Source organism: Xenopus laevis, chromosome 3L, assembly GCF_017654675.1.
Source record: "Xenopus laevis strain J_2021 chromosome 3L, Xenopus_laevis_v10.1, whole genome shotgun sequence".
NCBI lineage: Eukaryota > Metazoa > Chordata > Amphibia > Anura > Pipidae > Xenopus > Xenopus laevis.
This window is the reverse complement of record NC_054375.1, coordinates 94,524,484-94,549,100: the sequence shown is the minus strand read 5'-3', so window position 1 is coordinate 94,549,100 and position 24,617 is coordinate 94,524,484. Positions and strand designations below refer to the sequence as shown.

General features: G+C 37.2%; 1 protein-coding gene across 2 annotated transcripts in view; it reads left to right on the top strand.

Moving 5' to 3' along the window:
• The window catches only part of snd1.L (staphylococcal nuclease and tudor domain containing protein 1 L homeolog), a 378,593-nt gene that overhangs the window by 90,044 nt on the left and 263,932 nt on the right, over positions 1-24,617 (top strand). Inside the window, exon 11 of one of the 2 annotated variants that reach the window (XM_018250711.2) lies at positions 5,395-5,487. In XM_018250711.2, the coding sequence (XP_018106200.1) occupies positions 5,395-5,487 (93 nt within the window). 2 annotated transcript variants of the gene reach the window in all.

Here is a 24,617-nt window from a genome sequence, read left to right as displayed (position 1 = left end):
AGTACTATACACTATTCTATACATACATTTTCTGTTGATCAATTTCATTTTTGTGGCTTTCTACTTATGTATTTTATATTTTTAGCATTGATAAGCCTCCATACAGTTCGACGCCTCCATTTTTCCAATATCTCACTAATGTCCTGTGTGTGTGTGGATCTTGGTTGTATTTTCATGCATAGAATGTAAAGATATACTGTAATTTGAACATTGGAATATATATATATATTTGTACCTGAAGACAATACTAATCATACTTTTCTGGACAGCTAGAATGTGAATGTAGGGCCGATTGAAGGGAACTTATGGTGGAATAAGCGTCTCTTTTGCTGCCAAATCATGTTTAGTACTTCATTTGACTGCCTTGGCTACTAAGCAAGACTTTGCATGCACTAGAAGAAAAGTACTTTATAAGCTATTCTGTGTTGGATGTAGATCACTTTCATAGTTATGAAGCAAATATTTCCTCTGTTTAGCACAAAGCAGTAAGCAGAGATACCTGCAGATAATTCTCCTTCTCACAGAGAGAAACCAATGTATTTGTGTTCTCCAATGTTCTTTTGGTGGCAGAAATGCAATGAATCCATTATAAGTGCTTTTGGAAAATAGCATTGTTTACTTGCCGGTAAGCACTGAGAAATCAGGCGTTCACTGCACGCTACCAAAGGACTTCAAACAATTGCAGACTGAAGCAAAAAGTGCATCTTCTATTATAAAATAGGCCACGGTAAGCTGCTTTGTCTGCAGTTCTTTTTTCCCTGTGGCCCAAGTTCATGCAAGGCTGTCAGACAGCATGTGTAAGGGTGATGATAATGCTATGGAGAACTAAAACCAGTGACATAATTAGTACTAATTACTTCCAGGGACAAAGGGAATATAAGGAGTTCTGCTACACTGCAGTTTGAGAGATGAGATGGTTGAGCACATTCACCGCAACACTTCAAAATGCAGTAGCAATAAGGCCACTGCGTTACTAGGTCAAATCATAGTGCAATTTTTCCATTTTCTATTCCCCAAATTTCAGGAAAATGTTTATTTTGGTAATGTCATTTTAAATTTTACTGTAAAGCTTGACAGCACAAGCAAGACTTTCTGGAGCTGTTGTACCTACAGTCTGCTCAATCATATGACCTTGGATGGAAGATAACATGAACTCTCGGAGATTGAAATGAGTCATTACTTTACCCCCATATTGCCCATGTGAATGCAGGCTTTGTGTATTAAATAAGAGGCTTAGAGCAGACAAAAATCACCTTAACCCAGTGACACATTCCTATTGTAAGAAAATGTAGCATCTTTTTGAGTTGTTCTGGATTTGCCCTTTCACTCCCAGGCACAATCACCCTGATCGATTTAAAAAGGGTGAGATATGGAGGTGAATTACTACTACTAGACACTTGTTTTTTCTTCTTTTTTTTGTAGCCTTAGAGTGTTAACGGGACATGAACAAATATTGAATCAAAAATGAAGAAGCTTGTATTCATATAGCCTGAAAACATCTAATCTAATTTTGTCAGTTTCTTCTTCTCTTGTGTAAATACAATTTTTCTATCAGTGATCAGATTTTGTGAATGTTGTAAGATTTTCCCATGTGCAGCTTTAAAAACTTAGAGGGAACCCCATGTTTAAAGACTTGACTTAAATCTTTGTGCAATCTGCCATGAAATGAAGTACAAAATAAGGCATAGTGCATCATTTACCAAATCGATATTGGGTATTTTGATATACCCACCGGTGACAACTTTGGCATTGTCAGATGGACCCTTAAATTAAATGGTCAGATATTGACTAATTTGACTATAATAGCACTAATGTTTGTCTGGACAGTAGTCCCAAAAGTGTCCAAAAGGCTCACTTTACTGATGCCTTATACATGCACTGTGGATTAGTATTTGCAGATTTCCTGTCTACACCAGCTAATTGCAATGCAGTGGGATTGAAGGCTTTACCCTTTGGCACCCATAAATGAGCCAGGGTTCAGGCAGTTAAATTGCTAGCAGCCAAACTGACCAGATTAGGTCATCTATGGGTACCACAAAGTGTGTTGTGGTCTTATCGAGAAGTTGTTCTTCGGAGCTATCCATCACATAGCATGCCGTTAATAATTCCCAACATCCCACTAATTGCTTGGATCTTAATACAGTCCTGACCTTCAGAGAGATTGTAGCTCTTGGTTCAGTACATATTAGTGATAATTTCTATTGTACTGTGCATGCCAGCACAGAAGTATGTTTGTCATCTTTGAGTTGACTTTTAGAATGATATAGAGTGCGATAGTCTGAGACTATTTGCAAATTTTTTTTTTTTTATTTGGGGTTTTTGAGTTATTTAGCTTTTTCTTCAGCAGCTCTCCAGTTTGCATTTTTGGCAATCTGGTTGCTAGAGTCTAAATTACCCTAACAACCATGCACTGATTTGAATATGAGAATGGAATATGAATAAGAGAGGGGCTGAATAAGAAGATGAGTAATAAAAAGTAGCAATAACAATAAATGTGTAGCCTTGCAGAGCATTTGTTTTTAGATAGGGTCAGTGACCCCCCATTTGAAAGCTGAAAAGAGTGGGAAGATAAAGGCAAATATTTCAAAAACTATAAAAAAAGAAAAGAAGAAGAAATGAAGACCAATTGAAAAGTTTCTTAGAATTGGCCATTCTTTAACATAATAAAAGTTAACTTGAAGGTGAACCACCCATTTAAACTTTCTAGCATCTTCAGCCATCTAAATCATAGCTGTAGATAAAAAAATGGAGACATCAAGGTTTAATTCCCCATAGTTGAACATCCCAGCAGAATTTGAACATTTTAAAGTGCAAAGAAACACATTTGCTTTCAGCTCTACATGAGTGTTGTGTAGATTTGTATTAGTCCTCGCTCTGCTCAAGCTGCAGCATTATCCCAGGCATAATAACTAGAGCATACATATGGCAGTACTAATCTTCATTGTGAGGCTTGGGAGCATTGTGGATCCTTAAAACCACTTCAGTTGCCGTCTGTATCATCCCATTCAAACTAATGACTCCTCAAACCTTTGCTTAGGGTATTGTACTGAAAACAAGGCAAGTGTTTTCTAAGAAAATGTCTCTTCAGCTAAAAGTGTGCTGGTGTGGACAAGCTTACCCCCTTTAGCTGCCAGCTTTCTAAATTAAGAGAAATATTTTAAAGATCCCATAAGGGCTTATTTCATGCCAACTTTCTATTCCTGTAATTATGTTAATGATAGCAAGAAATGCTGACCCAATTTTTTTTTTTATATATATAACACTAATCTTTGTAAACTCATTGAAACAAGGACGTTTAATCTGCAAGGGATGCAAATGTATTTTTGTTTATATCTTCTTAACACAGAACATACAGTGAGTGCTTTATCAGTGCAAAATCCCACTTATGCTTGTTATGACAATGAGGAGGTACGCCCTCCAATTTCTGACAACAAAAGCAATTTATATTGCAATAGCATTGCTGCATTTATACCACAATTGCTAAACCTTTGGCTGCTGTAGCTTGATCTGCAGGCGAGTGAATTAAGTGTGTGTATTTAAGAGTTTCCATGATGTAGCAAGTTGTTTCTTTTCCATGGTATGTCTTGCAAGCCTATATAAATGAATCCTTTTGTAACACATAAACTCAACTATTTAGGATTAATTCAATTTCATGCAGTTCCTATTGTCTGGAAAACAACATTTTAGGCTTTTGTCTCAGCAGTTGTTTTATTTGCCTCTTCATTTTGTGCCTTCTAGTGTTTTGGCACCAGAACAAACCCCTGTGTTAAGCATGGTCAAAAGGAAACAAAAACAAAACGGGATTTGTGAGTGTTGAGCTAGAAAATACATGTTAAAATGCAAGAACATCATGCCTTTAAATTCCATTAGATGCTGTTTTGTGTTACTGGCGACTGGCCAGCTTGTAATGCTGTCTTTTACTGATGCAATGGTATCCTCTCATTCTTTATTTTTCTTTAAATGTCCCGCGGGTTTTGTCGCTATCTTTAAAGCTATTGTGGTTTTTATTTAAGTATCATTCTGAAAGTTCGAATCTTAGATTTACAAGCAAGTTAAGGAAAACAAGTTGGCATCATGTACCAGCCCTTACTGGAAAGGGTTAAAGTTCCTGCCTTGAATTAAGCATGGCTTGCCAGGAGTTACATATAAATAATAGTAGTTGCATTAGCCTTTGTGCAGTAGGCTGCGTGGCTCAGTGAAGATCAATTCATTCATTTTAAATCAAAATACATGTAAGCACACACCGTTTTTCATTTGGCAGCTATTTTATTTGCCATTTCAACACAAGTTTGTCACCCCATGGCTAATGAGCATGCAGGAAATGAAATGTTAGTAGTTGATACATTGCCGAAAGTTACCCATATACAGCAGAAGCAGCTTGTTTTGTTGCAGTAAAGTGTGACTTTTCAAAACTTTTTTTTTTTTATCGATGCTCATTTCAATTTTGTTCTTAAACCTCTCAAATCATAAACCAACTGCTTGTTTCATTGTCTGAAACTTGGACAACAGTTGGCATGGAAACTGTTCTGCGTGTCTAAATCATACATAGTTCATATAGCGCATGGCTGTATACTTTGGATGGATCTTTTCTGCAGGTTCATTTAGTACCCAGGTGATTTGCAGGTTTATTTAAATTCTCTCGCTGAAATCATCAGGCTCACTGAAATTTTGACTCCTTATTAACAGTTGACGTAATCTGCAGATATTAATAAATTGTATTTTCATCCCCCTTGGTCATAAAGAATCTTGTCTGGCACTGTTTTGCCAAATTGGATTTATTTTGTACCAGTCCTAGAGAGTTTCTTGCTAGGGGAGATGCCACCACCATACTTGTTGTTAGATCCGGTTGTTTCCTTTCTTTTATCTTGATCCAAGAGTCAACCTACCCCTTGTCAGACACTCCTTCCTGATGCGTTAAACACCATTGGGCTCTTCATCAGAGGACAGGAGGAGGATGTCCTCTGATGAAATGCCCAATGTCTGTATGTTTCTCAAACTATAAGTGATATATAAAGAGAACTACAACATCCTGTCAATGAAAATAGTGAATTATTAACGTTAAGTGAATAGCCCAACATGTTTTGATTGTTGTGGTTTGAGACACCTATGCCTATGATGCAATTAAATGCTTTACTCAGTTTTGTTACCTACAAGAGTGTGTGGTCCTCTTTTTGTATTACTTATGTACTTTTATGGTCTTGCTAACCGAGTCCTCTTCTTTGTGACCCACACCTAATTTTGCCTCGTGCTCATAATTACTATAATGGCAGCTTAACTGTTGAGACCGTTGCATATTTCTGAATTTCTTGTCATAGTTTGAACAGCGCTACATTAAAAGTGTATTTCATTGATGGATATTTATTGAACTTATCCTTGGATGTGTTTATTTTTCAGCAGGATAAGAACAAGAAACTTCGTCCTCTTTATGACATTCCATACATGTTTGAGGCCAGGGAATTTCTCCGGAAGAAGCTTATTGGGAAAAAGGTATGTTTAACCAAACATTGTTCATCACTTAAACCTATTTAAAGGGGACCCGTCACCCAGACACACAAAGATGTAGAATAAAATTCCTGTTTAAATTAAGCATAAAAAAACTTTTTTATTAATTAAAACATTCATATGTGTGTTAAACTTGTTTAAAAGTCTCAGCTCTCAGATATTATCTGCCCCTCCTCTATGCCTTAGGCATAGAGGCGGGGCTAGAATTTACTTTCACTTTCCATTCAGCACTTATTAGATGTCACTGCATTCCTCACATTTCCCCTCCCTGATCACCACCTCATTGTGTAGTGCATGGACATGGCCATCAGGTGTCCATTGTGAATTCCAAGTCTAAAAAGAAACAAGATTTTAAATCCTGTATATAGTATAAGTGAAGTTTATTATGCTTGAGTAACATAATGAAATAAGATTTGGAATTATTTCATAGGGTGACAAGTCCCCTTTGAACTATCACAGTTCTTTCAAAATGCCTATGGAATTATATAACGGATTTGTTATGTGGCTCAAAGTTGTATTTGCATGCCAAGCAGAGCATTGTTTTTTAACATACATAAGAGTTGTTGTTGGATTCCAGAATAGTTTTGGGTTGTATTGTTAGCATTTGGAACTGTTAGCAAATATAATTTGCTGCCAGTAGATGGCAGAAACAATACCACTTACCTACACTGTATTTATAAGACTCTCTTTCAAAAGTGAGGAATTAACCAGATGTCATTTACTTCTGAGCTTTTAGGCTGCCAGTAGTAGATTTTGCTGTGTGCAACCCCTCGGATAAAACATAAGGGATTACATGGGGTAATTTTTAGAATATATTTGTGCACTTTGCTAGCCATAATGAAGAGATCTGCCCCCTCAGATACTCTATTGCTCGAATGTCATTCAATTGTGTAAGTTAGCTAGAGCAAAGACACAAGGCACTAGATAGCCCTGTATTTAATGCCTGCAGGGGTCTGCAGTCCGAGTCCTTTGCTTTATACTTTTGGGGCCTATTTATCATGCTGTGTAAAACATTTGAGACAAACATCACCTTTGATGATGCCCATAGCAACCAATCAGATGTTTACTTTTTTCCAACTTGACTGTTGAAATCCAATTACTGAATGGATGCTATGGGCAACATCACCAGTGAGGATGTTCTCATCATGTTAAATAGGCCCCACATTTGTGTTGGATTTTTAATTGTCACAAGGTGCAAAGAGCAAGAATCACCTGTTTGTAAGTGCTTCACAGGTAAGGCCCAAGGTGAGAAATTGTGTAAACCTTTGGGCTTTTGTACTTGTCTGTGGGGTACCAGCAACAGCTTTTCATTGTTTGAATGACACTAATTATGCATTATAAATTATCAAGTTAGATAAATGAATGGAGTAATCCATTGTTGCATTTAAATACATGAACTACATCTGCTATAGTTTACCTAAAGCTCCCCATAGACGCAACGATTCTTCTTGCCGAACGACCGATTTTAGGGATATCCGACCAATCCTTCGAAATTATCGTGCGGTTAGTGGGGTTCGAACGATCGTACATCTTACGATTTTTCGGCCGACATCTGTCAGCAAATTGAATGGCCAGGTCAAAAAAATCTTTGTCGGTACCAGTGCAATCTATCTATGTTTGCAGGGCCAAGCAGGCAGCTCCCCTTTGTTTTCCTGGCAAATTGGTCTTTTTAGTGTATGGTCAATTCGTACGTTTGTTCCGAGAAAATAGTGGTCTCACGATGAGGATCGGATCTTTTAAAAATCTCAACATCTATGGCCAGCTTTAAGCAAGGAAGCTACTAGAAAAATACCGCTGCAGCACCTCACTGTTGCAAGAACTGGAAAGTTGAATTTATTAGGGTCTGTATATTAGTGATGTGTGGGCCGGCCCGTGACCCGAGTGTAGGTTTGGGCCAGTTACCACAAAATATCTTCAGGTCGCTCCCTTCCGCTCTCCCAGACCTGCAAGCTCACACTGCTGGCTTCAGACTGTTCTTTTATTATGTAACATTCAGCTATAGTATAAAAATATCTAGCTTTGAAAGGTTGTCAGTCATAGATTTAATAAGCTACAATCTCATTAGTTTAGTGTGGTCCTATAATTATAAGGGCTCAGTCTGTCACTGAAAAGTCAATTGTTTTTATTTTCCGAACTGTAGGTCTAGTGCTGTTGAAATGGACTCCCTTAATAAAAGAAAATCTTACAAAATAATCAATGCTTTCAACTATGCAATCAGTTTTACATTACTGCGGCCAATGTATTGGGTTGTTGCTGAGACTTCTAATCAATATTCCAAAGATTAATGCATTACTTCAAATTTGATAGGGTTGTGTGTATTTTTTAGTAATAAGGTAATCGTTTTTTTTCTTATATGTACATTGTTTTCCTTATGTTGAAATTCAGTCTCCTTTATGAAGCTTTGCAGTCGAGTTATGCCACTAGGAAAGCTTTTAAAGTAAGGATAATGGGATTTTTGGACAATCATTGCTTAGCCTTACATAGATAAATTCCAAGCCTTTAAACATCAAACCTCCATCAAATGGAGGAAGAGTTGTAGGTGGGAATCTGTTAATAGCAGTTGGCCTAGTGGATTCATATGGTAACATGGGTTTAGCATCTGTCTCTGTGGTAGGCAAGATATATGGGTAAGTATGTGTTTCCTTAGTTTACCCTTGAATTATTGAGAGAACATCACATATTTCAGCAAGCTACCTGCTAATGACTGTGTTACAGGTTAGTTGAAAAGCACATGATATTCACTTAAAGTAGTTGCTGACCACATAATTTTTCATGCAGATTAATTACAATATCCTTGTCATTTTTGGTGGAAAGAATATAGACAATCTGCCACTAAAATTAGCCTTTGGTACCATGCCCAAGAAAGGCCAAAGCCCCACTATAAGCATATTTGTAGTGCTTGCTGCTCAACAATTTGCATTGCTGACTGTAAATCTTTAAAAACCTGTCGGTGTTCCCATTAATGTGTTCCACTGTGTAATCTTGGCTTTGCTCTGGTTGCCTGCATTATATAAAAACTTATGGTATTAAACTGTTTCATCAGTGACCGAGAAGTCAAGCGAGCATAGCATATGATGAATATCCTTCTGTAGGAGGGCATTCAAATTGCATTAGCAGAAAACTACACAGTGTAGTTTGTCCTCAAGTAAAATGTGGAACTTTGCAACTGGAAAGCTGATTATAAGGCTAGATATATATTTTTTGTTACCCTTCTCTCTGGCCAATCTACAATTCTTGCTTCATTTCACATGTAATGTCAGTGGGCCATGCACCTAGACAGCAAGACCGTTCCCACTAATTCCTCTTCTATTATAAAATATGAGCAGCATTGTTGAACACAAGCAAGCATCATTGTGTGCACTCCTAACTATGGTGCTATTAATGACACTGGACAAACTTTTAAATCCTACACTGGATAGTTTTTCAACTTGGTTTAATAGTTACCTTAAACTGGCATTGTTATATCATACTAAAAGAATTGCTGGGTAAATTTCCTTTATACTATAACAAGAAGTCCTTATCCCTTCAGCTTGCAAAGCATTTGGGTTCATAAAGAGTTTTGCCCTGAGGACTGAAAAACATTCAGATTTAAAATTGTGGCTTCATGTCAGGTTGCTCTGCACTTTAATTCTGCAGATCAATCTGGTGTGCTTTTTATTCCCCTCTGTGTGGACTCAGGCTTACAGAAGATGTTTATAGTAAAACAAATTGTTTGAGCTGTAGTAATCAGCTTCTGGGTGATAAAGTTCCTTCTTGTCACTGTGGGATATCCAGCCTGTGATCCTAGATAAAACATTTCCAATAAGTGGTCAGTTCTTTGCTCTCTAGGACAAGTTGAAGCCAGATGTTTTGCTGCTTTCAGGTTTATAACGAATATACTTTGTTCAGCTTCTGGTGAAATTAAAAGCTGTACTTGCTGTTCATATCTTGCAAGGTGCCTAAAATATATTTAAAGGAACAGTAACACCAAAAAATGTAAGTGTTTTAAAGTAATGGAAATATCATGTAGTGTTGCCCTGCACTGGTAAAACTGATCTGTTTGCTTCAGAAACACTACAAGCTGCTGTGGAGCAATGGCGGAAATTGAAAAACGGCTATATGGCACAGGTTAACTGATGGATAACAGATAACACCATTTGACAGACAGAGCTTATTTGCGATCTGCTGTGTAACCTGAGCCTTTTCTCCTTTGAATGGCTGCCCCCATTGCTACACAGCAGCTTATTTATATAAACAGTAGTGTTTCTTAAGCAAGCACACCAGTTTTACCAGTGCAGGGCAACACTGCATTATATTTTTATTACTTTAAAACACTTATTTTTTGACGTTACTGTTCCTTTAAGTAAAACTGGATATACGGTGTACTGTGTATACCAAGAATGTGAGCTGAAACAAAATGAGTTTGAAGTGTGTGACCTGGGGATAGTACTGCTGAAATCATCAATAGCAAAGCAATCATTCAGGTTATGTAATCACTTAGGTAATGGTTGTTTTGCAACATAATTACACAACATTTTGGCACTCAGAAAGGGGGTAAAACTGATTGAGGTTGTCCATGTATAGGGCACAGGACAGTTTTTTGGCTGCCAGGTCCAGTGCCCCCCCCCCATTTGAAAGATGGAAAGAGGCAGAAGAGCAGCAATTAAACAACTATATTGAAATTTATATGAATACCAAGTTGCTAGAAATTGGACATTCTGTAACATAAGTTAACTTAATGGTGAACCATCCATAAATCTGTTAAACCTAATGATTGTGGAACACCTCCATTTGCTAGCTGCAGGCTGAAATCATAAATATTGTGTTAAGATACTTTTTACTGGTGGTGGGCAACCAGTTCAGCAGTGCTTAATAAAATATTGCTAACGGGTTAGGCAGGCCCGCATTAGCGGAGAGGCCACAAAGGCCCGGGCCTAGGGTGGCAAATTTTGAGGGACGGCATGCCGCCCAACCACATGTAGATGAGCACAGGGGAGCGGTATTTGTGGGTGCTAGGACCTGGCAGACTAGGGACCGGCGCATGCGCTCACAGGGGGTGTGTGGCTGTACACGTTTCCGGCGGGCGCTAGGACCCAGGCGGCCTAGGGGCGCCAAAAAAGGAAATTTGACCCTGGTTTTAGGAGCATCTTTGCTCAAATACAAACAATTATTGAATGTGTTATTCTTTATTTAAGGACTAGCTCGGTCTTTATATATAACTGGCTTTGCTTTTTTTAGCTTGATAAATAAAACTACAAAATTATGCAAGACCCTACTTAAACAATGCATATGGACAGTTCAAAAGCATTTTGAGAAAAATGTTGAAAACAATGTATAATACAGTTTAAAGTAGTACAGGTTCTGGAAAGAATTGTTTAATGCCTGAAAGGTTTTTTGTATGTTTATTGGTCCTATAACAGTTTTAGGTTTCATTCTTGGAAAACCATGCTCCATCTTGCTTTATGGGAGGAGTCCTAGATAAACACTTATCTAACCTGTATTTCAATGGTTCATTCAAATTTGCATAATCCCTGTGTTTTATTAACCAGCGAGAGTGGAAAAAATAAAATCTAGTCCTCTCATGTGAACAAAATAACAGCAATGTTAAAGGAAAAGGAAAGATATAATAATAAATTACTGGGGTGCACATTTCTTATTCTCTCCTACCTTGGGTCTGTGCTCCTGTTGGCTGAAAACTGCACCAGTTCAGGGTACTGCCAAAGAAGCACCACGTTGTTCCACCATGTTTTTTGTTTTTTCTATATTTATGTATCCTTGTATGGCTCTGGGCCTTGTGCACATGTCCAGTAAATAGAGAGTGCTTTTTGCTACAAAATTCAGTTTTTCACTCTGCTGCAAAGGATTCCTAGGAGACAGAAGATGATGTACAGCCATACCCTGGGCTGCTGCAGTTTTTAACATTTTATGGCTGCTGCAGTTTTTAACATTTTCAATCTGAAAATGATCTCTACCCACTCATGTGTGTTCATTTGGCAGAGTTTCCCATTTATTAATCTATTGCCTGTTTTGCACCATTGATTATACAGAATAGTGCAGAATACGACACAAGATCTGTGTATGGTACCCATTTTGCAGAAATATAATATCCTGAATTTTGAACCTTCCTATATGTATGCATTGGTTGTTGCCATCTTAAATAGAAAGTAAGTGTTCAAAATGTTTTAAGTTAAACACTGTAGCAGAGGATTGCTCATAACAGAACCCCCCCATCTACACACATATTTGATTAGTAACCCACAACAATAATCAAATAGTTCAGGCAGGTGACCTATAAATGTAATCTGCAAATTAGTTAAGGTTAGTACATTGCAGATTTTGCAACTTTTATTACATTTGCTTGTGGGAGTGTTTTGTTTCTAGAGTGTATTAACAGAAGCTGCAATCTTCCCTACATCAGCCCATCAGAATGGCCACAGATGACTTCCCAGTAACGTGATACCTTAATGCTTAGGTAATCAATGTTCCTCTGACAGTCAGAAGCCTGGGCTGCTTCACCTCATTGCACCCATTATTGCTAAACCGATTACCTCTTTAATTAACTGCATTTTACCCAATGGAAATTTTCTGGAGCCTTGCCAGAATCATCCATATTCAGAAAAGTGTCCACTGTGGAATTGAAAATGTGTTTATTTCCAATTAAGTGGCTTGCATTATAATGCAGATGCTCTCCGCAAGGTCCAGTCTGGTTCCCGACTCTGTGATAGCCCTTTGAAAAATTACACAAACTGAGCAAAAGAGCGGGCATAGTTAACTGGTGCAATTATTCTTCATTTTGCCAAGGCTATTGACAGTGTAGACCGTACTATATTATAGAGCAAAGTATTGTGGGAAGTATGTTCCCAGCTGGCTTCATTACTCTATCAATGGCATTTTTTTTTTAAATAAATAATTGCAGCAATTCCTTATAATTTTATATGAAAGTGTTCTTTTTATGTAGATGGCATGCCTTTTATCTTTTAAATCAGCATGCTGATTGCAGTTGTAGTTTTTTCAGGGAAAGCTCTGTAATAGTTCAAAATGTATGCATGCTTAATGCTACTGGTGTCAGTGTTTTAGTCCCCAATGACTTATGTTAACTTTGTATATCATATAACATTATATCCATGCCAGAGCCAAACAGCTTCATTACTCTTATGCTCTTCATAAGCTGAACGTGGAAGATAAGTTGGTGTGTCTTTTATATATTTTATTTGAAAACTAAATATTCATGCAAGCCAGCCAAATTTGACTGAGACCCACTTAGTTGTTGTTGGCCTAGTGTGCAAGAAATCAGCTGGACACACTTAGTAGTGAGATAAATCTTGATGTTAATTGAAGCTCTGTGTCAAATTCATGGTCAACTGATACAGCTTCCCCAATGTATACATTTTTCCCAGTTAGCTCTCGTGCTCATGGCTTCACTTCTCGGTGTCTTCAATGGCCAGCTCTGCTACCCTATATAGGGCACAAACAGGCTTAAGCTGGCCATAGACGTGCAGATTTCATATCAGATGAATGATCGTGCCGTGCCATCTCCCGACCTGCCACTAACCATTCAGATCAAACAAAATAGTAAAAAAACAGATCCTGCCCCCTGACAGCAATCGTACGAAAGTTATGTCCGACAAAAGATGATGACAGTCTCCCACTGATATCTTCAGATTGACAATACATGCAGAGATATTATCAGTAGCCTACAGAAATTTTCTAACCTGTCCGATCAACTGAACGGATCGCCATCCCACTAAAAATCGTCCCGAAAATCGTACAAAACGGAGTGAGAGCTGGGAAGCTACAGGTTGAATATCGGTGAACAATTATACTACAGACTAAAGCTGGCCATCAAATTTTAGCGTATATGGCCAGCTTTAGTCTGTAGTGTAATTGTTCACTGATATTCCACCTGTAGCTTCCCAGCTCTCACTGAATCATCACTTCCAGATTTTGAGTTGCTTGGGACACAGGAAAGCCACAACCTGAAGGTCAATGTTTAGTTAGAATCTGACCCATTTTGGATTCATCTAGTCCTTAGTCATAGGCTCAAAATTATTACAAACTTAATCAGCTTTGTGCTTATGGAAGAGCCTACACACTGCCTAAAAGGACCAGCAAGTGTTTGTACCATGTGGGGGTAGGGTTGCCACCTGGCCGGTATTTTAAAAATGGTGGTTGATCCCAATGTTATTAATAGGGAAAAAAGATAAATATATAGGAAGGCTGGTATTTTTTTCCAGAAAAGGTGCCAACCGTATGTGTGTGTGTGTGGGGGGGGACAATATTTTTGGAATGTCACTTTCTAAAGCCTTATTGATGGGGTATTTTTCCTTGACTTCCAAAAGTTCTATGGCTTACGTTAAGGTTTCAAGTAGTTCCTTTGCTCATATCTGCCAGCACATCTACCTTCCTGTTCAAGGTTGTTACCAAAGAAATAATCCCCTTCCATTTTATACACTTCCAATTTAGGGAATACTTACCGTATAATGAACAACTTATAATGAACAATGGGAATACCCTCCTTTCTACAGGGCATGTTACCTTCTTCAGACTTCCTGCATAGTAGGAAGTTAATTTTTTGAAATTATATACAATAGCCTATTCTAAAGCTGCAGCAATAAAAGCCAACTGTTTTAAGAGCCGTTAGTTCCCAAGTTATTGAAGATAAGAAGTTGTTGAAGTTGTGGCCAATCTCCGGCTTTCCAGTTGTGGCTGATCTATTGTCCTTTTATATTTATTAAAATATATTCTTGTATACATATGTAAGTAAGTATCCTTAGTTATGAGGGTACATTAAGAGTTCCATCAAAATATGCATTTATTCAATAATCACTATTCACTGACATGACGGTAATAAACATTCAGCTATAGTTTCTCTACATAAAATATATTAAGAATTTACAAAGATAATAGAAAATGTTTTATGAGATCTACTGCTCTGCGAAAATGCAGACTGGAGACAAAGGATTAAATTTACAGCTACCCTTTGTCAAAGAGAAGGGAAATTATCTCTTACACCGGACTTGTTCAGGAACTTGCATTTGTTGCTTTCGGATACAGGTATTGGATCCAGTATCCAGAAACTTGTTATCCAAATGAATTATGGTTTATTAGATCTTAAAATTATTTCCTTTTTCTCTGTAGAAATTGTAAAACAATACCTTGTTCATGACCCCCAGCTAAGATTAGAATCACTTTGCCTTGAATAAGAATTAATTATATCTGTTTTAATTTTTAAATGATTGTTTATTAGACTTATGGTGTGGAGATCCAAATTACAGGAAGACCCTTTATCTGGAAAACCCCCAAAGCATTCTAGATAACCAGTCCCATAAGTGTACTATCCAGTGTGTAAATACCATATAATGTATATATCTATATACATACAAATAATATTTATTTTCATGTATTTATAAAGCTCAACGTTGTTCCGTAGAGTTGTACAAAAAATTGTTGTATATCTAACATACATATTTAAATACAAAATAAGCAATAACAAAAGCGTGTGTATGTATATATATATATATATATATAAATAAATAAATAAATAAATAAATATATATATATATATATATATATATATATATATATATATATATATATATATATATATATATATATATATATTATAAAATCTTTGTGTTTTCCGCACTCCACTGTATTAGACGAACAACCCAGGTGCTACTCAATTGAGAGTAATTGATAATTGTCTATAGAAAATGAGTGCAACACTGGGAAGCTTCCCAAAGGTTTTATTTTAAAACCATAATTTTATTTAAGCTAATTAAAAAACAGGCCAACGTTTCGGTCTGTAACTAAGTTAATTAAAAAACAGGTCTAAGTCTTAGTTACAGACTGAAACGTTGGCCTGTTTTTTAATTAACTTAAATAAAATTATGGTTTTAAAATAAAACCTTTGGAAAGGTTCTCAGTGTTGCGCTCATTTTCTATGGACACACACACACACACACACTGAACATTTGGAGCTTTATATTCCAGCATTTAGTGGCAGAACACATTTCTATTTTCAGCTACACAAAAGGCTCCCTTACTTAAGTGAATGTTAATTTGAGCAGTTAAGCTTTGTGGTGCAGCTTTTATAAGTAACATACTTTCGTCTTCCTTTTATTCCCATACATATACAAACATTGCTTGTTTGTCTTGCATTGTCTGTTTAATGGAAATGAAAAATGGCAAAATAACTTTAGAGGGTACTTTTGTTAGTGGCATAAACAGGGACTCAGTGTGTGAATAAGATAAGTGCTAAGTTAAGACTTCTAACATGCAGTATGTTGTTTCTGTATCTTATGTAGGATGGCATTACTTTGTGTTCTTTTTTTGAAAGATACACCCATGTTATGCTTCTGGCTTTGGATCGAGTATCTGTCTAGAATGGTTTACACATTGTACAAAATCCCAAATTTTATGTCACTTTGATTGGCATGATCATATTGAAGGAATGACCACAGTACTAAACAGATCCCGAAAAAGGCCTTTGACAGAGTAAGATGGGACTATATGTTCCACTCTCTCAAGTATATTGTTATAGGCCCCACCACGCTAAAGTGTATGACCTCTCTATATGAATCCAACAGCCAGACTTAAAATAAATAACTCCCTCTCAGAACACATTGCCCTTCAAAATGGCACCCAACAGGGATGCCCTGTCTTCCCCTTTTTGTTTTAACCCTTAAACCTTTTCTTTCCAATGTTCGCCATAACCCTAACATGCACAGCATAACAATAGCAACTACACAATATAAAGTATGGGCTTATGCTAATGATTTACTTTTTACACTCGCTCAACCCATTGTTACACTACCTACCGTATATACTCGAATATAAGACGAGTTTTTCAGCACCCAAAATGTCAGCATTTTAGGAAAGCATTATTTTTTTTTTTTTACCGTTTTGCTGCTTTAATATCAGTTAGGTTGCCTGTCCGTAGATTCCCCCAGATTCAGCTCAGCACTCTTGTAAAGAAATCCTCATGGCCCATCTGTTCTGCCTAACCCACCCACCAATGAAGAAACAGGCGTGTTTAAAGATCGCTGCCCTTTCGCTCTCCCCGCCCCTTTCTCTGTGTGGACAGATTGTTGCCTGTGTGTGCAGCCCGCCCTGCCTCCCCGTGCCCGGCCTCCCCTCTCTCCTTCTGCCGCAGGCTGCGGTCTCATTGCGCATGAGCGAGATCGCAGAGAGTCTGCGAGAGCGGAAAGCACCACTCACACTCACCGGGAGGCCGAGCACCATCATGGTGAGTGAGCTTCACATGCTCATATCCATTTGAGCGTGCAGGGTTATTCCGGGCTTGGTCCCCGTCTAAGCCTGCCCCCAGCAGGGTGTGACAGGCAAAGGAAATAGGGCGGCGCTGCTCTAAGCTGTAACTCCAGCCTCGGGGTTTTGGGGCCTAGTCACTAGCTGTCCGCACCCAGGCTCTCCAAAACAGGGATCTTACTGGGACAGGAAGGGATAGATAGAGCTAGAGTTAAGGAAAAGATGTCTGCTCGCTATGTGTATTGCTGTGAACTGTGTGTCACAATAACACTCCCCTGCCAGCCATGACTGCTGATTGAACTGCTTTTACTCCCCACTAGACAAGACACAGTGAGAAAAAGCAGGAAGCATTGCGCTTCTACAAAGTTGATCTTTAAACAAGCCTACTGTTTCTTCATTTGTGGGTGGGCGAGTTTGGCAAATCAAACGGGCCGTGAGGATTTCTTTACAAGAGTGCTGAGCTGAATCTGTTATTGTCAATGAAGATGCTGGGCAACACCAAATACACCTGATCTTCACTAAACTTATTTTGCTTAAGTGCCAGTTCTTCCCCTAGGCTTATACTCAAGTCAATACATTTTCCCAGTTTTCTTAGGTAAAATTAGGTACCTCGGCTTATACACGGGTCGGCTTATACTCGAGTATATACGATTATCGAATACAAACACAGTACTTGGATGAATTGAACCACCAACATAATAAATTCAAATCCATTGGTTTTTGTGTTTACAATACATACTTCATAAGAGTTAAGGCGAAAATGCCACTATAGTCTTGTAATTTATTGCAATGTTTTTATATACCTGCATAGTATGCAGTGTATTGTCTAACAAAAATTATATAAAATCCCATCTCAGAATAAAACTGAATGTATTCAAAACTGTTTTTATAAAGCATTCTAGTGCTTTCTGAACTTATGGCAGCAGTGTTTCCCTCCTTTTGGTTCACTGCATTTTACTGCAAATTTGCATAGGTGTTCTGGTTATCTAATGTAATATTTTTATTCATTTTCCTGTCTTCTGAAATCAGGTGCTGGTAAGTGATATGCTATATGTGATATGGCGACAGCTATCTCTGCTCTGTACAAGAATCCTTGAGGGAGTAGTGATTTAATTCACATTGACTATTGTTGACCTTGAAAAAAAATCAGCGAGGCGTAGAATCTATACCATCATCTTGTAAGTCCTTCCTCAAAAAAAAGGCCAGGAATTTGTGCAGACCACTGAAGTTAGATATTGCTTCCTTTACATGCTATTTTTCCATTCCTGCTGTGACATCTATGGCTTTTGTACTCAGACACCTAAACCCATATTCATGATGATGTGTATTTATATCTGCAGCCTTGTATTTTTTTTCCCTTACTTTGGAAAAAGAAAGTTTAAGACCCTTTCTTCAAACTGTTGGTACATCTACTGCCGGCAAAGCATAATCCAACTTTATGATTCTCATTGTACAAAAACTTTTTCCACATCCTAAAGGGATTCTGTCATGATTTTTATGGTGTAATTTTTATTACTAAGTTACACTGTGTAATTTGCAAATAATTCATTCTATCATTTAAAATGTATTCTTGAATCAATAAATGTATTTTTTTTGTTGTTGTAATATTGATGTAGGCATATATCTCAGGCCATTGTATATTATTCTATTTCTTGTTTAAAATATTTTATTTGATTTTTCAAAATAAAGCATAAAGACAATATGATAACAGAATGTAGAAAAAGAAAATGTGCTGCAATTAGTATGATGGCATAATATTCAAAATTTAGAACTTACAATGAAGTAAAATATAAAAGAAATAACAAGAACTAACTAAAAATAACTATACCAGTGGATGCAAAGACAATCATAAAAGAAAGAAAGAGAAAGTCCATTGTCCTCGGAAATGTCAAATATCCAAACCTGCAATCTATTTACAATTGGAGAAACTGAGATATTTGACTTCTAGTGCTGGAGTCACAGATCCCAAAATAAGTAGACTATATAAGTCTAAAAGACTCTCTGGAATTATTTCCTTTTGTTTTTACTAATAAAGCTTCCTGCCAACAAAGCTGGTTCATATAAAAAATTGTCAGACAATGAGGGTGGCTCTTTTTGTAGCCAAAAATTAAATAATGCCTTCCTGGAGGCTGCTAAAAATAAATTTGTCAATATTTTAATCTCTTGGGACACAAATTTTATATTAAAAATCGAAAGCCTATTTTCATTAAGATGCAACAAAGCAAAACCTGGAGAAAATGTCATTTTAATTTTCAGACTTAAAAAAACTGGCGACTTCCCTCCAAAACATACTAATCTTTGGACAAGTCCTTAGATAGTGGAAAAGGGACAAATTGGTCTCATCAAACTTGGGACAATATGATACAGGACTAGAAGAGGTACTTTTAGAAAAAATGTTCCCATAGCCTAAGTGAACTAACTTATAATGTTGTATCCTCCAACTCTCTGCTAAAATCAATTTATTGAAATCATTAACAGACTTCATTAAGTCTAAAGGAGACACTTGACAATGTAGGAACTCAGTCCATTTATTGGAAACTTTAAGTGACGGGTGTGGGACTGACCCGTAATCGTTCCAAAACTATTTACAAATCCTGATATTGAAGTTTTCCAAGAACCTTACTTTGATATTGTATCTGTTCTACATAGCAAATGGAGTAGTATTCCTTATTGAAGAATCCTCTTTTCCGAGACTCTATTTTTGCGTGGAAACATTTATTCTCTCGACGTAAATATAGTTATAAACACAAACTCCTTTTATGCCGGCTAAGCTCTTACTTAAACCCTCAGATTTTCAAAAGTTAATCCTTTTTATTTTCTTTTAAGAGAAAACCACTAGTCTTAGTAAAAGATTTATTAGATCCACTCAATGAGACCCTGTTATCTTGGTCAAGACTCAAAAAAAGAGCATGGGCTTCCTGAATCTGATAGATATTACCTAGCTTGTCAAAATTAAATCTAAAAAAAAAAATCAGTTTTTCTAATCATGGTGGTCCACCGTCGATAATTTTCCACTTTCACTGATGAAATTAAATTTGTGCAGATAGAGCATGCTTCCTGTTTGTCAGCACAGTCCCTTGCTGGCATTCTGTCATTGCACAGATTAGCAATACAACTTTATAGGGCTCGCTACAATTCACAGCTCTTTATTCATGCATATAAGGGTTTTAGGGGAATATTAATCAAAGGGTTAAAATAAAACACCACGTTTTGGTAAATATTCCTCTAAAAATCCTGTAGAAATTAAGAAAAGCGTAGTTAACTCACTATAGAAACTGTAGCTTACTCAACATAGTATTCTGTTTTTGCCCAACAGTTGCTGGTCAAACATTTTTTTTGCAGCCTTGCAATAAGTTGCCAAACTTTGTGTGCACCCACTTAACTAGTATGAGCTAAAACGTTCCAGCCTAAAGATGTTAGGTAAGATTAAGGGTGCATATTTGTTTTGCCTTTGGGGTGAGTTCACTTCTCCTTTATTGGATAACCTTATCTATAGGAGTCTTGGTGTTCCTGACAAATTTTCTGTATTGAAAATGGAGTCCAGGTTTTAGACTTTGCTATGTGACTACTAACCGAGAAACTGAAAGAAAACTTGAGTTTATGAACAAAAGGCTTTTAAAACTGTATTTAACCATTCTTAGAATTATGCTGTAGACATGAGCAATGTCTTTTATAGAAGTCTAATCTAAAATAATGCATCAGATTAGTAGCTGTGCAATGTAATGAATAAGCCTCCATGTACAAGTGCTAATATGATACACATTATGCTCCTCTTTTTTGCATTAAATTCTCACATGTGGTACATGAATTTACAAGCTACTACTGCAAGCCAGAATTGGATATATTCCACTGTGTATACATGGAAAAATCTGTCTTTAAAACACTTTAAGAAAAAATATATTTATTTATTTTTTTAATCATATGTTATGTTGCCTCATGTGCCCCTGGGCACATTTATCATAATGTATTTCATTTTGCCCACTGCACTTTGGCACTTTCTGTACTTGAGCTGTCATTTTTGGAAACTGAGCACTTCAGTATATATTAAACAAGAATATAATTCAAACGAGGCAGCTTGAAAGCACTGGAAATGTTGCCTTTCTCCATTAGATAAGGTTGAACTGGCTGACCCATTTGATGTTGCACTGTTTTCTTTTTTTCCCTCTTGTCCTACTGTTCTTTTGTATAACCTCTAAGGCACTTGATTGTAAAAGAGATACAAATCTACTAGTCTATTGAAACGTTTATAAATCGCTAATGGTTACAATATATTCTTGAAAGAACTGTTAGCATTTTACAGCTTAGACTGGCAGTTTTCTTTTTGCAATCCAGTACATTTTCTTTCACTAACAGATGAAGTTTTTTTAATTTAGTTGATATTTGAACCAGCACAACTTCATTATGCATCAGTAAAAACCACATCAGCAGTGCTTCCTCATAGGTAATCCTTTTTCACAAAGGTCCTCTTTGTGTGCACACTACCAGAGCCGTAACTAGAGGGGGGCGGGCCCTGGCGCGGGACGTGCAGCCGGGCCCCGTCCCCCTCCGTACGGCCAGAAATGGGCGCATTAGAACAGTGGCGCGAGCTGCCGGGGGGCCCTGAGGGGGTGCAGGCTCTGGCCCAATCGCACCCCCTGCTCCCCCGGTAGTTACGCCACTGCACACTACTGTATGGTCAGTGCGTTCTTTGTCCATCATAATGCAAGTACACACTGTACTGTAGGGCTGCATAGAATGAAAGATATTTTCTTTTTAATTTGAGTGCAAAAGTTTGGTTCGGCATGTTTTTCTGGTTAAATACCAGAGAATACCCCAGTGGGAGAACAACGATACACCCCGAACAATGTAGGTCTCTATAAAAAATATTTTGCATAAAACAGTTCATATGTAAAACCCTGCTTCATTTAAATAAACCATTTTCATAATAATATACTTTTCTAGTAGTATGTGCCATTGGGTAATCCTAAATAGAAAATTGTCATTTTAAAAAATAAGGGCCACCCCCTGAGATTCTAGTATTCACGGTTCACACAAACAAACCATACATGTTAAGTCACATGAACCAATTTACAGACATTTGTCTTTTGCTTCCACACGTGTGGCATCCTTGCAACAGGATCTTGACAAACTTGCAATCTGGGCAACTAAATGGCAGATGAGATTCAATGTTGATAAATGTAAAGGCATGCACCTGGGATGTAAAAATATTAAAGAAACTTATAGCCTTAATGGGACTGCACTAGGCAAATTCATTATGGAAAAGGACCTTGGAGTCCTTGTAGATGATAAACTTGGCTGTAGCAAGCGATGCCAGTCAGCAGCATCAAGGGCAAATATGGTCTTGAGCTGTATCAAAAGGGGCATTGATTCATGTCAGGAAGCAGTCTTTCTTCCACTTTATATAGAATATGCCGTACAGTTTTGGTCTCCATCACTCAAACAGGACATTATTGTATTAGAGAGGGTACAGACAAGTGCAACTAAGCTGGTAAAAGGAATGGAAAATCTCAGCTATGAGGAAAGACAAATTGGGGATGGTCACGCTGGAGAAGAGGCGTTTAATGGGTGATATGATAACTATGTATAAATATATAAGGGGAACATATAATAATCTCTCTAATTCTTTATTTACCAGTAGGTAAGAAGAGGTTCTGCCTAAATATTCAGAAAGGTTTTTTTTTTACAGTGAGAGCTGTGAAGATGTGGAATTCTCTCCCTGAATCAGTTGTACCGGCTGATGCGTTAGATTGCTTTAAGAAGGGGTTGGATTGCTTTTTAGCAAGTGAGGGAATACAGGGTTATGGGAGATAGCTCATAGTACAAGTTGATCCAGGGACTAGTCCAATTGCCATTTTGGAGTCAGGAAGGGATTTTTTCCACCTCTGAGGCAAATTGGAGAGGCTTCAGATGGGGTGTTTTGCCTTCCTCTGGATCAACTTCCAAGCAGGTTAAAAAAAAAAGTTAAAAGGTTGAACTTAATGGACATGTGGCTTTTTTTTCAACCTACCTTACTATGTTAGTATTTTAGTAGTCATGGTCAATTGATCTCTGAGGCAGCACACAGACCATCATAAAATGGTGGTTCAAGGCAAGAGATGTAAAAGGGCAATATTTACTTAAATTTATATACTAGTTTAAGATTCTTTAATATAATGCTTAATTTTATTTAATTTAATCTGTTGCTTAAATATAAATTTTGAGGGTATAGTTTTCCTTTAAATGTAGAAGTTGTTTCCTATGGCTATTTGAGAATATATATTCTGTATATTGATTCAGAAACTCTTCTGCTGTCTCATTCGTGTGAAGGTCACATGGTTGCTTGGGGTATGGTTTGTTCTTGTTAGCTTGTGCTCTGTAAAAATGATACGATTTATTTTATTTATCTGGCAACAAATATGGCTAGAATAAGGTTATGAAAGCAACGTTGGTTTCTTGTTCAAATAGTTATCCTTTTATTAAAGTATAATGAATTTTAAATCTAGTTTAAATCTAGTTTTGAAATTCTGTTTCAGGATAACAGCTCATGACCTCCCCCCTGGGTTTTTTGTTCCCTCTTCCCCCTCACATTGCTTGTTGAGCTGAATTATGACATAGTTGATCATGTAAGACTGTCCTGATAAGGAATCTGTCAACAGATCCTAGTGGCCCCATGGTATCACAATTTCAGTCAACTTTTATTTCAGCCATAGAGAGCCGTCACACCAGTACAATGCAGCATATAAGGGCACGGTGAGCAACAGAATACTCCTAGAGAAACACAGTATGATCTCTCCAGTCTGACTTAGCGATACTTATAGATTTTTTAGAAAAGTACGAACTGCCTGGTGGACCTTTATGCTTTTCTTCTACAGATGATGCTTAAGGGGGTTGCTAAGCAGCTGTTGGGCAGGAGTAGGATAATGACCTTAAAATAATTATCACATTTCCCTCCCATGGTAGGTTTACTAACAGAGATGATATTGCTATTGAAGTAGGAATTTTGCATTGAATCCTGTTATGTCCCTTACTTGACACAATATGCTTTTTATAAAACTTCATGATAGATAATTAATTTGCTTTTTACATTCTTTAAACTTTGCAATCAGCACAGTAAGCTTATGCTAATACACAGATCTTCCTGATTTTATTGATTTTTGTACTTAGCCAGCTGTTACAAGGAGCTGACAGAGTTATAAAGTAGGGCTTCTCCGTGGGGGTCATATATGGATGGAGTTTTTACATCCATCTTCAATGAGTCAATCTGTGGTCCCTAATTGTTTTAAAAAAAATCTATTACTGTCCTCATAACAAAGGATAATAAACCTTCAGGCTTGAATGATTACCGGCCTGTTGCATTAACATCGGTGGTTATGAAAGTGTTTGAAAGTTTTAAGATTATTACATCTATCATCCCTAGTACAATTTGACCCACTACAATTTGCTTATCGCTCAAATAGATCAACAGACGTTGCTATTTGTTATGTTTTACATTCTACTATCAACCATGTGGACAAGAAATTTGGAAATTTCGTAAGGCTACTATTTATTATAGTTCAGCCTTTAACACAATAATTCCATATAGATTGTTCCCTAAGTTGATAGATCTTGGACTAAATAGATGCTTATGTGCCTAGGTTTTTAATTTTTTAATGGGAAGATCACAGGTGGTGAGAATTGGCAGGTGTGTTTCTAATACTATCATGCTAAATACAGATGCTCCACAAGGATGTGTACTTAGTCCTTAGCTCTATACTCTCTATACCCATGATTGTGTGGCCATATCCAACTCTAATTCCATCGTAAAGTTTTCTGATGAAACAGTAGTGCTTGACCTCATCTCCAATAATGATGAGTCTACTTATAAGGCAGAGGTGGAGAATCTAGTATCA